Raw genomic sequence first — 13277 nt, 5'->3', positions numbered from 1 at the left:
AATATGAAAAGTGCGCTTTTTTATTCAGGCAGAGTCAAGTACAGAACCACCTTCTACTGAAGTTACATCTGTATAGCCTTTGGAGTATGTTTGTGCACGCTTTGCACATCTAAAGACTGACATTTCAGCACATTTATTTTTGAAAAATAGCTCAAGCTCAGCCAGACTAGATGAAGAGTGTCTGTGAACATACATTTTTAAACCTTGCGACGAATTCTCGTTTGGATTTGGGTCTGAACTTTGACTGGGCCATGCTAACACACAAAAATGCTGTGATCTAAATCATTTAGCTCCATCAATTGTCCCATAAATTTTAACTAGCTTTCCTGTCCCCGCTGAAGTAAAGCATGCCCAAAGCATGATGCTGCCACCACCAATCACTGTGGGGATGGTGTGTTCAGGGTGAGATGCAGTTTAGGTTTTCTTTCACCCATGTAGGCTAAAAAGCTCATTTTTGTGGTCTCATCAGAACAGAGCACCTTGCTCCAGATGTTTGCCATCTTCCTTACATGACTTGTGATAAACCTTAAATGGGATATTGTTCGATAGCCTAACGGTGCTTTAAACCTCTTCACAACTGTCTCCCTGGCCTGTCTGCTGTGTTTACCAGTCTTCATGATGCTGTTTGTTCATTAACGTTCTCTAACAAACCTCTGAGGCTTTCACAGAACAGCTGCATTTTCCACTGGGATTCAGTTCCTCACAGGAGGACTCTATTTATAAGCCCACTTCTGAAGAACTTTATATGTGGGTAAAGCGGGCTTAATACAAATACATGATATGCTTTTTAGGGTTTTTTATTTGAAAAGAAATTCCTTTTTACCAGTTACCAGACCTGATAGGAAGCCAGAGACATGGCGGCTCGCTGCTTCCCATCAGGCCGGGTAACTCCACCTCATGTTAGGGATTTTCTCTTTAATCTTCTGGAAACTAATTAAGACTGCTTGCTGAAATTGTTTTGCTTTGTTTAACATGCTTTCTTGCTGCTCCACAGATTTGGAACCACAAACCCTGTTAATAATTTCCCAGTGGTGTTTAACTACACACGTTTCATTGAATTAAGCCTTGATTTGATCACATTGCCACTTTTCTTTCCTCAGAATCTGGCCCGAGTTTAAAAAGCCTCAACTGGAAATCAGTTTCCTTGATGAGATTTAGTCGGGCGTGGAGAATGCCTGAGTCTGCTGAGAATTTGTGAAGCAAATAATTGAGATTTTGTTTATTCTAACTAATTCAAATAAAGACCGATTTGGGAACTGATCTGGGACGTACTCGCAGCGTGTGCTGACAGGAGTGATTTAAAAGCCAAAATTTTCCTCGAGTTGTAAGGACAAATGCCTCATTGGAACCAAAACACATCTTCACGAAGTCCTTGCAGCCGCTGTGGTGCAACACGCTATCCCTTTTCAAAGAGTGGCCTGCAGTGCAGCAGCTCAATCCTCACTCGAGCCCACAGCTGGCCCTGCAACCTGGCCCGATGCTTGCTGCATGGGGCCACTTTCTGCTGAGCTCTGAGTTCCACATGGTTCCACATCAGGAGGCATTAAATCAACACTGCAGCTCTCTGCATGTCAGACTGCAGCCACTGCAGCTTAGCTGGACTTACTGACTTCAGGCACTCATCTGCTGATATGCTTACAACAGTGTGCAAAAATGGAAACGTGCACCGAAATTTTGCGATATCCTCTTTTTCAGAGAAGCAACCCCTGTAAACACTTGAAGAAAAGAATGATTGCTTTGACATAATGCAGCTCTTGAAAGTGGTCCCTGAATGAAAGGCTGCAGTTAAGGGTTCTTAATTATGTGCATCTGTGCTGTCATCAAATCTATGGCCGTAATATGAAATATTCCAGAAATTAGATGAGTGTTTCTGTTAGGGCAAGGCATCGAAGGTTCTGCTATGGGTCTCTTTTATTGTAGCAAATATGCCAAACTATTTAGACTAAACTGGTCACATTTAACAGACTCTGTGGACTAAAGAGTGTTTGCACCCCTTACATTGTTCCATATTTTTGTCAGCATGTAACCACGAACGTGTATTGAACGTGTTTTAATGGGATCTCAGGTGACACCCAACACATAGCAGGGCATCATTAAATGGAAGGAAAATAATACACAGTTCGAAACATGGAGGTGGCAGCATCATGCTGTGAGGAGGTATTTCTTCAGCAGGGATAGGGAAGCTGGTCAGAGTGGATTTGAAAGTGGCGGAAGGTAATATACTGGGCCACACAGGAAGAAAACACGTTAGAGGCTTAAGGCTGGAGCAGAAGTTCAGGACCTTAAATACACCAGAGCTACAATGGGATGGTTTAGATCAAACCATATTCGTGCAGTAGAATGGCCCAGTCAAAGTCTAGAGCTAAATGTAATTGAGAATCTATGGAAAGCCTTGAAATTTGATGCTCACAGATGCTGGTAACTGCATTGGAAAGTGGTTCCACACTAACTCAAGGAGGCTGATTAATGCATGCCACCCCTTTCAGGCTCCTTGTTAAAAAAAAAAAAGAGACCATGTAATATTTGCCTTCCACTTCATAATTACACGCTACTTTGTTTATTACATAAAAGTCCAATAAAATACATTGTGGTTTGAATGTGACAAATATGTGGAAAAGTTCAAGGGAAGTGAATTCTTGACTATTTTTGAAAGTTGAGGGTATCATAATGATGCAGTCGTCCATATGCAGAACTCCAGCAGGAAGTAAGCGTCACCAGATGGTGCTGCGAGCTTAAGTGCTCCTGCGAATAAAGCTGTTAAAAGTGATGACTAACACCCCATGCCTGGTTCTATTTATCACTTTTATTAACTGTTTTAACACATAACGGTAACAGGGAAGTGGGATGGAGCAAGACATGACATGCACAAAATATATATCAAAGCTCTCGCTGAGGAGCCAATTTAGCTGCTGTCACTCTTCCACACGCTGATAAATGGAGAAGGGTTGGGTGGGGGATGGGTGGTGGGGAGAGAAAAAAAAAAAGGTTTGAGTGTTAAAGGTAAAGGCCCTCCGGTGTACCCTCCTGCTTCTTGTACAGGACGTTCTCCTTAGACTTTTTGAAGTCTTCATTGGTGACTTTCATGCGGCGCTCTCGTAGCGCCATGAGGCCTGCTTCTGTGCAGATGGCCTGGAGGATAATTGAGAAAAGAGAAGAAATGTCAAACTTATTATTTATTTTTCTTACACCTAGGTAGAAAAGGTGTACTGCATAAGCTGGAAACGGAGGCAGATGAGTGTGGCACTGTAAATCAAGTGGGCGCCAGACACAACAATGTTCAGCCCTGTGTGATTAGCTTCCCTGTTCAACGAGGGAAACTGGCAAAATATGTCAGAAATCTTTAGGTGGAATTCTGCCATATTCCACAAGAGGGCAGCAAAGCTAAAGCAGTGACCTAGAGTCCACTGAATAGATGCTGTTGAATGAAAAGCTCACTTCACTTAATTAACCGCTGACATAAATTATTTACAAAGCCACCCTTACAACTACCAGCAAGCGCAAATACATTAAAAAGACCAGAAAAAGGTTCCAGTAAATACACAACCAAGTAGTAGCGCTAATATGTTAACCATATTAAAAATTGAAGCTGGGCCCTCTGTAGTGCCTTGAATAAGTATTCACACCCGATGGACTTTCAATTCGCATGTCTTTTTATTTAGGGATTATTGAGTAAAGGGCAGAGAACACAAATGCATGCCACATTTGTCTTTTCATTGGTAGAATATTTTTGAGAAACGTACATCCTCCTCTTTTTACCTGATAAGTATGCACTAACTTGTGTTGGTCTTTTAATTGGCAGCAGTACAACAAGACCAAAGTGTATGCTGAGAGTTGAGTTTAGCATGTGAGGCCTTTGTATTCATTTCAAATCTTTGAGATCTTCTCACCTTAATGTCTGCTCCCGATAAATCATCTTTTGCCAAAATGAGGTCATCCAGGGTGACGTCGTCCGCCACCGTCATCCGGCTGGTGTGGATCTGGAAGATTCTTCTTTTAGTCTTCTCGTCCGGCAGAGGAAACTCGATCTTTCGGTCGATTCTACCTGTGGAGGGCAAAAGGAGACAAAAACAAAAATATCAGATTACTAACATCTTTGTACATGATGCATCTACTAGCTTTGGTGCCACTCAGTCTTTTGGAATTAAATAGATTGCACACATTATTCAAGGAAACCTTTGAGAAGGCAGGTTTTCCAGCTCTTGTGGGATGTTATTCTTAATAGAAAGAAGGAATCTGAGGTGAGCTGCTTTCTTGACAAGAGTGCTTAAAAACAAAGGAAAATATATATACTTCCTTCTCTAAAGAAAAGTACCCACAAAAAGAACTAGAACTGTTGATAATGTCAAATGAATGTAATTTCGGCTACACGTGACAATCCTTGTTTAAAGAGCAGTGCCTAAAGGGAACAGCATTATAATTCACATCCGAAAGCAGAAAAAAAAAAAAAAAAAAGACTTGACATTTCAATTTCCCCCTCACTGCCATGACTCAGCAGAACGAAGCCATTTCCTGAGTGCCAGACAGATTTACAGTACTGCAGATATGAGGGTGCACAGAGAATCTGAGCCAAATCCAGGCAGCATCAAAGCAAATCGGATAGCGACTGACCCGGTCTGATGAGGGCCGGGTCCAGCGTTTCTATCCGATTGGTGGCCATGATCACTTTCACGTCTCCCCGCGAATCGAAGCCATCCAGCTGGTTGAGCAGCTCCAGCATGGTCCTCTGGATCTCCCTTTCGCCACCTGAGTTTGAGTCGTACCTACACAACACACACAGGAAGTACAGTTTACTATACACAAGATTCAATATTCTGTTGAGGTCAGAAACAACTAGGCACGCGAGTCACTTTGTAGCAATATTTACTGATTATTAAAAAGCTCAAAAATATTTAGTCATTTTTGGAACATAGGCAGACAGGAAATGGGGTGAAGAGAGAGAGAAGACATGCAGCACAGGTCGCCGTGAACGGGACTCGAACCAGAGGACAGCTGTATCACGGGCTAAAGCCTCTCTATTAATGGGTCGTGCAGTTAGAATTTGCTAACTTCTTCACTGAAAAAACCCAAAAGATCAGAGGGGCAGTCAGTACATCCACATCATCTACAGTACCAAAGTTGTCTCCAACTAGAACTGATTTTGACAAAATTTCCCAATTTCACCAAATAAACTACAAAATCTTAGAAGAAATTGTACAGCAACTAAGCTCTTCTTCCTGCTGTCTCGATGTTTTATCCACAGCTTTCCTTAAGAAAGCTTTGCCTGTAATAACATCGGATTTAACTCAAATAATAAACATGTCCCTTTTGTCAGGTGTTTTCCCCCAGGCCCTAAAAACAGCAATTATCAAACCTCTATTGAAAAAGAGCAACTTGGACAAGCTGCTACTACAGAACTACAGGCCTATATCAAACCTCCCCTTCATCAGTAAGATTATTGAAAAAGCTGTGTTTCAGCAGTTAAACAACTTCCTAACAATGACCAACCGCTTCGATGTCTTCCAGTCAGGCTTTCTGCTCACCACAGTACAGAGATCGCTTTTGTCAAGGTGTTCAATGACATCTGTATAAATGCAGACTGTGGAAGAACCACAGTGCTGGTATTATTGGACCTTAGTGCAGCATTCGACACTGTTGATCACTCCATTTTATTAGAGCGCCTGGAAAACTGGGTCGTCCTTTCTGGTACAGCACTCAACTGGTTTAAATCCTACTTGAAGGACAGGGTTTTTTTTGTGTCAGTAGGTAACTTTACATCAGAGACCACAAAAATCACAAGTGGCGTTCCCCAAGGGTCCATCTTAGGGCCCCTCCTATTCAATATCTACATGCTCCCCCTAACTCAGATTTTAATAAACAACAACGTAAGTTATCATAACTATGCAGACGACACACAGCTATACGTTACGATGTCACCAGGTGACCATGAACCCATTCAAGCGCTGGGTAAATGCTTAGAAGAAATCAATGCATGGATGGGCCAAAATTTTCTTCAGCTGAATCAAAACAAAACTGAAGTAATAATCTTTGGACCAAAGGAAGAGTGTTCAAAAGTTAGCACACAGCTTTAGTTAATACAGCTAGAAACCACCAGTCAGGCTCGAAATCTGGGTGTAGTGATGGACTCAGACCTGAACCTTCAGAGACACATAAAGGTAGTAACAAGGTCGGCCTTCTATCACCTAAAGAACATCTCCAGGATTAAAGGACTAATGTCTCAGCAGGACCTTGAAAAACTAATTCATGCGTTCATCTTTAGTAGAATTGATTACTGCAACGGTGTCTTCACAGGTCTGCCTAAAAAGTCAGACAGCTGCAGTTGATCCAGAACGCTGCTGCCCGCGTCCTCACTATAACTAAGAAAGTGGAGCACATCGGCCCAGTTCTAAAGTCCCTACACTGGCTCCCTGTTGCTCAGAGAATAGACTTTAAAATACTTATTTTAGTCTATAAATCACTGAATGGCTTAGCACCAAAATACATTACAGACTTGTTGTCAGTGGATCAACCACCCAGACCTCTCAGGTTTTCTGGCTCAAATCTACTCTGCAGAACCAGAACCAGAACCAAAATGGAGAAGCAGCTTTTAGTTCTTATGCTCCACTAATCTGGAATAAGCTGCCAGAAAACTGTAAAAGCGCCGAAACCCTAAGATGCTTTAAATCAAGATAAAAAACTTATTTGTTTAGAGTGGCCTTTGACTGTGCCATTTAGGCATGATTAGTTGCATATTCAGTCCAGTTTTCCTTTCATTTTCTTATCCATCATTCTATTCTCTTTATTTTATTTTATTAAATTACCTCTGTTGTTAGATTTTCTGTATCATTGTAATGTTTTCCAGATGTACAGCGCCTTGAGTGCCTTGTTGCTGAAAAGCGCTATATAAATAAACTTGACTTGACTATGAGAAACCGTCAATATTCTGCCCCTTTCAGCTGCCTTCTGCACCTCTATATCTACTCAAGACAAGTACTTACATTATACATGATCCAAGAGAACTGAGGCCACAAAACTGAGAGTCTGAATGGGATACTAAAGTTTTGAGCAGATGTTGCATTCTACATTAAAATTTTTTCAACAAGACTATGAAAAAAATGCAGTATATCACCTTGTCCTGTAAAGAATTAGCTAGAAATACAACATTGGTGTCATCACAGCTCGTGATGACACCAATCCAGCACCTTGGCATCAGCGTTCAACTCAACACTGCAGGTGATTCATTATCCCTGCTCTGATGCTCTCCATCTCCAAGTCTGAGTCAGAACTCTGTGTACCTCTTAGTGCCGATGGCATCGATCTCGTCGATGAACACGATGGATGGAGCATGCTCCTCCGCCACCCTGAAGAGCTCTCGCACCAGCTTGGGTCCGTCTCCGAGGTACTTCTGGATCAGCTCCGAGCCCACCACACGCAGGAATGTGGCTGACGTCTGATTGGCCACGGCCTTGGCAAGTAGAGTCTTCCCTGGGATACGCAGGACAGAGATTTTAAACACTGACTCCCTTTCCCAAAAGATTGCTCACTCCTTCAACCTTTTCATTCTGTCACATTACAGCCATAAACCTCAATGCGTCTTATTGGGACTGTACGGCACACCTGCAAACTTAACAGCTGAGAAACACGGTAGTGGCAGAATCATGCTTTTCTTTAGCATATTGATGGGAGCCGATGATGGGATGGATGGAGCCAAATACAGAACAATCATGGTAGAGACCTGCAGCTGTAAATGCAGCAAAAGGCGGTTCTATAAAGTATTGACTCAAGGATGGAATACAAATGTGCCCCTCGTCTTTTTCATTTGTATATGTATAAAAAAAAAAAAATGCATAGCCTTTGTTCCACTTTGCAGTTATACAGTACTGTGTAGGACTACTACATACAAAACCATTCAAATACATTAAAGTTTGTGGTTCAAATACTTTTACAAGAAACTATTAATATACATTGAGTTAGGCTGCATAGTTTTATCAATACGCGGCTAAAACGGCTTGCAACACTTAAAGATCAGCTCTTAAAGAAGCTGCTTTAATGTGAAATCCACCATGTTATCACACAGTAAAGCATGTCACCACTGGCATCTTTAAGGATTACAAAAGTTACTCTTAAGGTGGCACCTCTAGAAACATTTATTTTAATTAATAAATCACATATTCAGACCTTCATCAAAATATCAAAAGTTACATTTTTCTGTTGTTGCTTCTTGTTGAAAATGTGTTTTCAGTCAATCACTGTGCGTGCTGTGATCTGCAAACCTGCAGGGGGCTGATAACACTGCAGCCTTTCATGTTGCAGTGCCCTTTAAAAAGGTCCCAATGATGGGATTCATTAGTCAGGCCAAAACCTTTATCTGGAAACACCATTTGATGAAAAAGAAAGTTAACTCTTGCAAGGGGTGGCCAACTCCAGTCCTTAAGAGTCAGGGTCCTACGTGTGTTAGATGGGTTCCTGCTCCAACAACACTGCTGAATTAATGGCTGCATCAACTCTTCAGCATGTAATAAAGCTCTGATGAGGCTTCATAATGACCCATCCTTTTGATACTGCTGTGTTAAACCAGGGGATCATATAAAACATGCAAGGAACCAGCTTGGCCACCCATGATTACTATTGTGACCGTTTTTACTCAAAGTAACAAGTTTAGAAAATCATTCAAGGCTTTATTACTCAAGAGGCCAAGAGACCTTGCTTTATAGGGTTATATTTAAATCAGTCACAATGTATAATAAATAAAAGAATCTGGACTGATATTCAGATACAGAATGGTGAAGTAAATGCTTCTTCAAACCATGGTGTGCTGGTTGGTTGTGCCAACAACAACAAAAATCACTTCCGTTAAGGTTACAGTTTTTGGAACTAACCTGTTCCAGGAGGCCCATATAAGATGACTCCTTTGGGAGGCTTAATGCCCATCTCCTCGTAGTATTCAGGATGTGTGAGCGGCAACTCCACAGACTCCTAACAGCAGCCGCAGGAGAGCGTAAAGTCAAGTCAGTTTCATTTACAGAGCACATTTCATACAAAACTAAATATATGGAAAAAAATTTATTAAAAACAACGAGTCCAGCAAATCTATAGCATCCAAAGTATACACGGAAAGAAATGGGAAAAACATATATAAATTAAACATAACGAGGAAAATAAAATTTTCCAAACAAAATACATAAGCCTGGCTAAAAGATTCAGAAAATATGTTTGAGTTTTTTTTTAAAGCAATATACTGTAGAGATAAGTTCACAAGTCATTTGAAGGTCAAGTCCAAGTCAAATCTCAAGTCTTTCACTCCAAGTCAATTCTCTAATGACTGAAATAAACATTTTCTTTTCAAATCCATGACATGTAGCGCACCTCGAACACTGCATCGCTGTAGGTTAGGAATCAAAACATGAACAGTTGATAATTATCTTTCAGTTTTCTTACATTTGTCTTTGTAATATCTACATTAACACCTGTTTATACCTGTCTTCATATTGTCCACTCCTTCATTATTCTAAACAGGGTTTGGAGGGTTTTCTTCTCCTCACTCTGAGCTGGAGAATAATAAATATTAGCAAAACCATTTTCTAAATCCACATTCAAAACCTTTCTTCTAAACAGTAAACAGAAGTTCAAATTTAAGATATAAATTACAACATAATGAACGAGACAAAGTGTAATGAGTGTTTAACTTCCAGATAAACAGAACAGGAAGTGCTTTAATTTTGAAAACATTTAGCTCAAGTGTCCTTGTAATGACGCAGCTAGCTTTGCAGCCAGAAAATGTCAAAGGTAAATTAGGTTTATTTTGTTCTGAAATGATCCAAAGTCATTTCATACAGTGATCATTTGCAGAGACATTCATGTGGTCATTATTACGAAGCTACAGCTAACATGAACGGATTGTTATGAGCCATTAACATCCCATAATTAAGCTCATCCTTTCACAGTAAAGCAGGTGCAGCAGCTGGAGTCTGTAGCTCACTTACTGGCTTCATTTCACTCTTCATTACAGGAGATGAGAACTGCTAATTTGATTTAAATTTCAGAACAGGAAGTCTTTAGGGCTACAGTCTGGGTTGAGTCCGAATGCTTCGTTTTTAGCAGTTAAGTGAGTCTGAGCCTCAAACTCCAGTCACCATCTCTGCCCTGTTTCTGACCAGACGTCTTCTGGGACAATTCCAGAGAACAAGACCTTAATGCTTTAAAGAACCAGGAGTTGATCTACAGCGGATTCTGGGTACAACAAGAACACACTGACCCAACAGACATTACAGGTCTTTTTGGACTGTATTCAGTGAGCATCTCAGAAACATAAAAAAGGGGCCAGGTCCATTTAAAGCTTTAAAAACAATAAGTAGTATTTTAAATTACAATAATTCTCTGTTTAACTGGAACAATTTGGCTCCAGTTAAACATTCCATCAAGCCAAGTCTCAGTAAACTGAATGCAGTCATGCTTATGAAATGTTATGCTATCATTTAAGATAAAGCTTTTGTTACTAAGCCATCGAACAATAAGAGTAGAATCAGGATAAGCTAAATGCTACAAACTGAATTCAATATCAACATAGCAGTTTTGTTTCTTTTCCGTTTAAATGCAGGGAGTCTACCAAAAGGCTTCAACAGGAAGTAACAATAAAACTTATTTTAACCTATTATTGCACAGAAGTATTTCAGTTTCATTTGTCACGATGCACCTTAATCTCCTGGATCTGATTGTCCAGTCCGCCTATATCAGCGTAGGTTTCTTGGGGAGCTTTTTCCACTTTCATCACTGTCACTAAGGGGTCCGTGTCATCCATCAGTACCCCAATCACAGCATGAACCTGCAATCAAACACAAAGGAAGTCTATTTCTACACTAAGTTGGAAACATGGATCTTTTTTTTTTTTTACTTAAAAGTCCAGCAATGGTGTAGCTGAGCCAGAAACACTGTTTTTAGGTACTTCATTATTTCTAATTGAAGGTTTGCCCACACTTTACCTTGTGGTTGAGCAGAACAGAGCAGCCTGGCTCCAGAAGATCTTTGTCCACGAAGGACAGGATGCTGACGTAATGCTCTGATCCCACCGACGTGGAAACAATAGCGTGGTTGTCGTCTATGATTTCTTCCAGAGTGCCTACTGACATGGGGGTTCCTCGCAGGTCGTCCACCTTTGACCTTTCCTCCTGTTAAAGTAAAAAGGAAACATTTACACACATATCGCCAGAAGGCGGAGAGCGACCGAGTATCAGAATCAAGGCGAACCTCCTGTTTCTCTTCTAGAGGCTTCATCTGCTCCTGGTTCCTGATGAACTCCTCCTCCATCAGCAGGTAGTCTTTGATCCGTTCCTGCTTCAGCAGCTTCAAACGGCACTGAGTGTGAGGTGTGACTGAAAAACAGACAGGCCTGCTATATGTAAACTGTACATAAAACAGATAAGTTCAAATAATTAAGTGCAGCTCCTCCCCTTTACATGGCTGGATAGTTTGGAATTCATTGTCCCAATTAACCTCACCTGCAGGATTTCTACCGTTCCAAAGCTGATGAGAGGTTTTTATACAGAAAATGAAAAAGGGACATATTGCCAGATAAGGAACTGTTTAGGTTTTTCACTTCTTTACCAAGTGGAAGTTTGCTAGCAGCATCGGGGCCCTTTGTCTTCTTCTTCTTCTTGCCCACTCTGGTGGGAATGGGAGGTTCATACTTCTTCTTCTTATCCTTGAAATAGGAAAGATGGACGATGAACATAAAAAAAGAACAATGTTAAGACTTGCCAAAAAGCAAATAGTACTAAACTCTGAAGCAGTCATGTCTTAATTGAAACCTCACAAGAAGTTGAAACTCTTCACAAGACTTTCATAAATCTTTATTTATGAAGGGGGGCAGGGGTGTTTATCCACTGTGAGGCACTGCAACCACTTTTGTAGTACCAGTACAATGATCAAGACTCTATATAGAAGGTTCTGTTTATTCTGCACCTTTTGCAATGAATATCCTGCTGAAAGACTGGAAATCAACAGCCCTTATATCTTTGAGCTTTTAAATCGATGCTGAGGAGATTTGAGCTTAATGCCATTATATTTACACGTTTTTCTTAGTTTTGTCCTTAAATATATTTCGTATTCTTATAGAGGTTCAAATTTAAAAAAATGGTATCGCTGTGCTCGACTGGCCAGCAAAGTGTTATGGAGTACACATAATGCACATTACATGCAGATACTTTTCTGAGGGCCCAAATCTGTGTATTGTGTTGGCTTTGGGTAATATTCTGTTTCCATTTTTTGTGAAAGTCTATTTTTAGGTTTTCATTAGCTATAAGCCATCAAATTAACAGAATTAAACTGCTGAAATTTATCAAAGTGTTTGTCAGGAATCCTAACAATATACGAGTTCCATTCTTTTAATTAAATAGCAGAAATGAATTTACTTTGAAAATATTTTAATTTAGGCATCTGTAATATTCTGCCAGTCTGATAACTATTTTAGTGACAATTTACTTAAAAATATTATACAAAATTAAAATCTTTATTAATTAAAATTCTCAATTTTTTTTTACAAACTGTGTTCTAACCATAACTGTGACGTCAAACTATCAGAACTGGCAATTAATTTAACGTGTTTTGTTTTCAGCTGTATTGCTGCTCCTAAAGCTGGTGGCAAACAGTCACCTTGTCGTCCTTCTTGCCTCCTCCTGGACCGTGGCCTCCACTCTGACTTTGACCCTAGGAACACAAACAGGTTTCAGTAAAAACAATAAATGAGATAAGACAGAATCCTCACGATAGTATTTGTTTTTTTTCCACAAACATGGTTTTCCGAGCTCGTCGCCAAGTCGACAGGCGATCCTTTAGCTTTTCATTTGTAAAATCGAACTATAAAAATATCAGAGACACCCACTGAAAAGAAAATGTATAAAGATAGAAACAGAAGAACAGCCTACGGCTGTATTCCCAAAAAGAATAACTTGGTAAATGAAAGAAGAAACACGAACACTGGTAGCTGAGAATAAGCTAATGTTGCTAGCTTTAGGCTAAAGGATCGTAAGCTGCCTTTAACCTGTCTTGCTACTTTGCAAATATAACACAGAACCAGAAATGGCTACTACGCGCTGTAATTTGTGATGCTATTAGTGGAACCATATTCATGAAAATGAGCTCTAATTAAAAAAAATGATATATTTATTACACGCAGTAAAAATTGCTTGCTCACTTACCATCGCTACTGGTCGACTGAATGTGACGTCACGTCATACGGCAACAATATAGGGCACAAAAGCACAGTGGCGCATGGTCGCTTGATTTTTTGCTTATGACATATAAGC

General features: G+C 40.3%; 1 protein-coding gene across 1 annotated transcript; it reads right to left on the bottom strand.

Annotated features, from left to right (window-relative positions):
• Positions 1–2783: 2783 nt before the first annotated feature.
• On the bottom strand, positions 2784–13232 carry LOC124882358 (26S proteasome regulatory subunit 4). The gene is made up of 11 exons (XM_047388697.1): positions 13170–13232; positions 12625–12678; positions 11578–11674; positions 11221–11345; positions 10956–11141; positions 10670–10798; positions 8856–8952; positions 7272–7461; positions 4609–4760; positions 3888–4042; positions 2784–3129 (listed from the first exon to the last, which is right to left on the bottom strand). Exons 1-11 carry the CDS (start codon positions 13170–13172, stop codon positions 2995–2997), a joined length of 1323 nt encoding a protein of 440 aa, XP_047244653.1. The 5' UTR covers positions 13173–13232; the 3' UTR covers positions 2784–2994.
• Between the last annotated feature and the right edge of the window lie 45 nt (positions 13233–13277).

This window comes from Girardinichthys multiradiatus, chromosome 15, assembly GCF_021462225.1.
Source record: "Girardinichthys multiradiatus isolate DD_20200921_A chromosome 15, DD_fGirMul_XY1, whole genome shotgun sequence".
Lineage (NCBI taxonomy): Eukaryota > Metazoa > Chordata > Actinopteri > Cyprinodontiformes > Goodeidae > Girardinichthys > Girardinichthys multiradiatus.
Note: the sequence above shows the minus strand (reverse complement) of the source record. Positions and strands in the feature narration are given on the sequence as shown.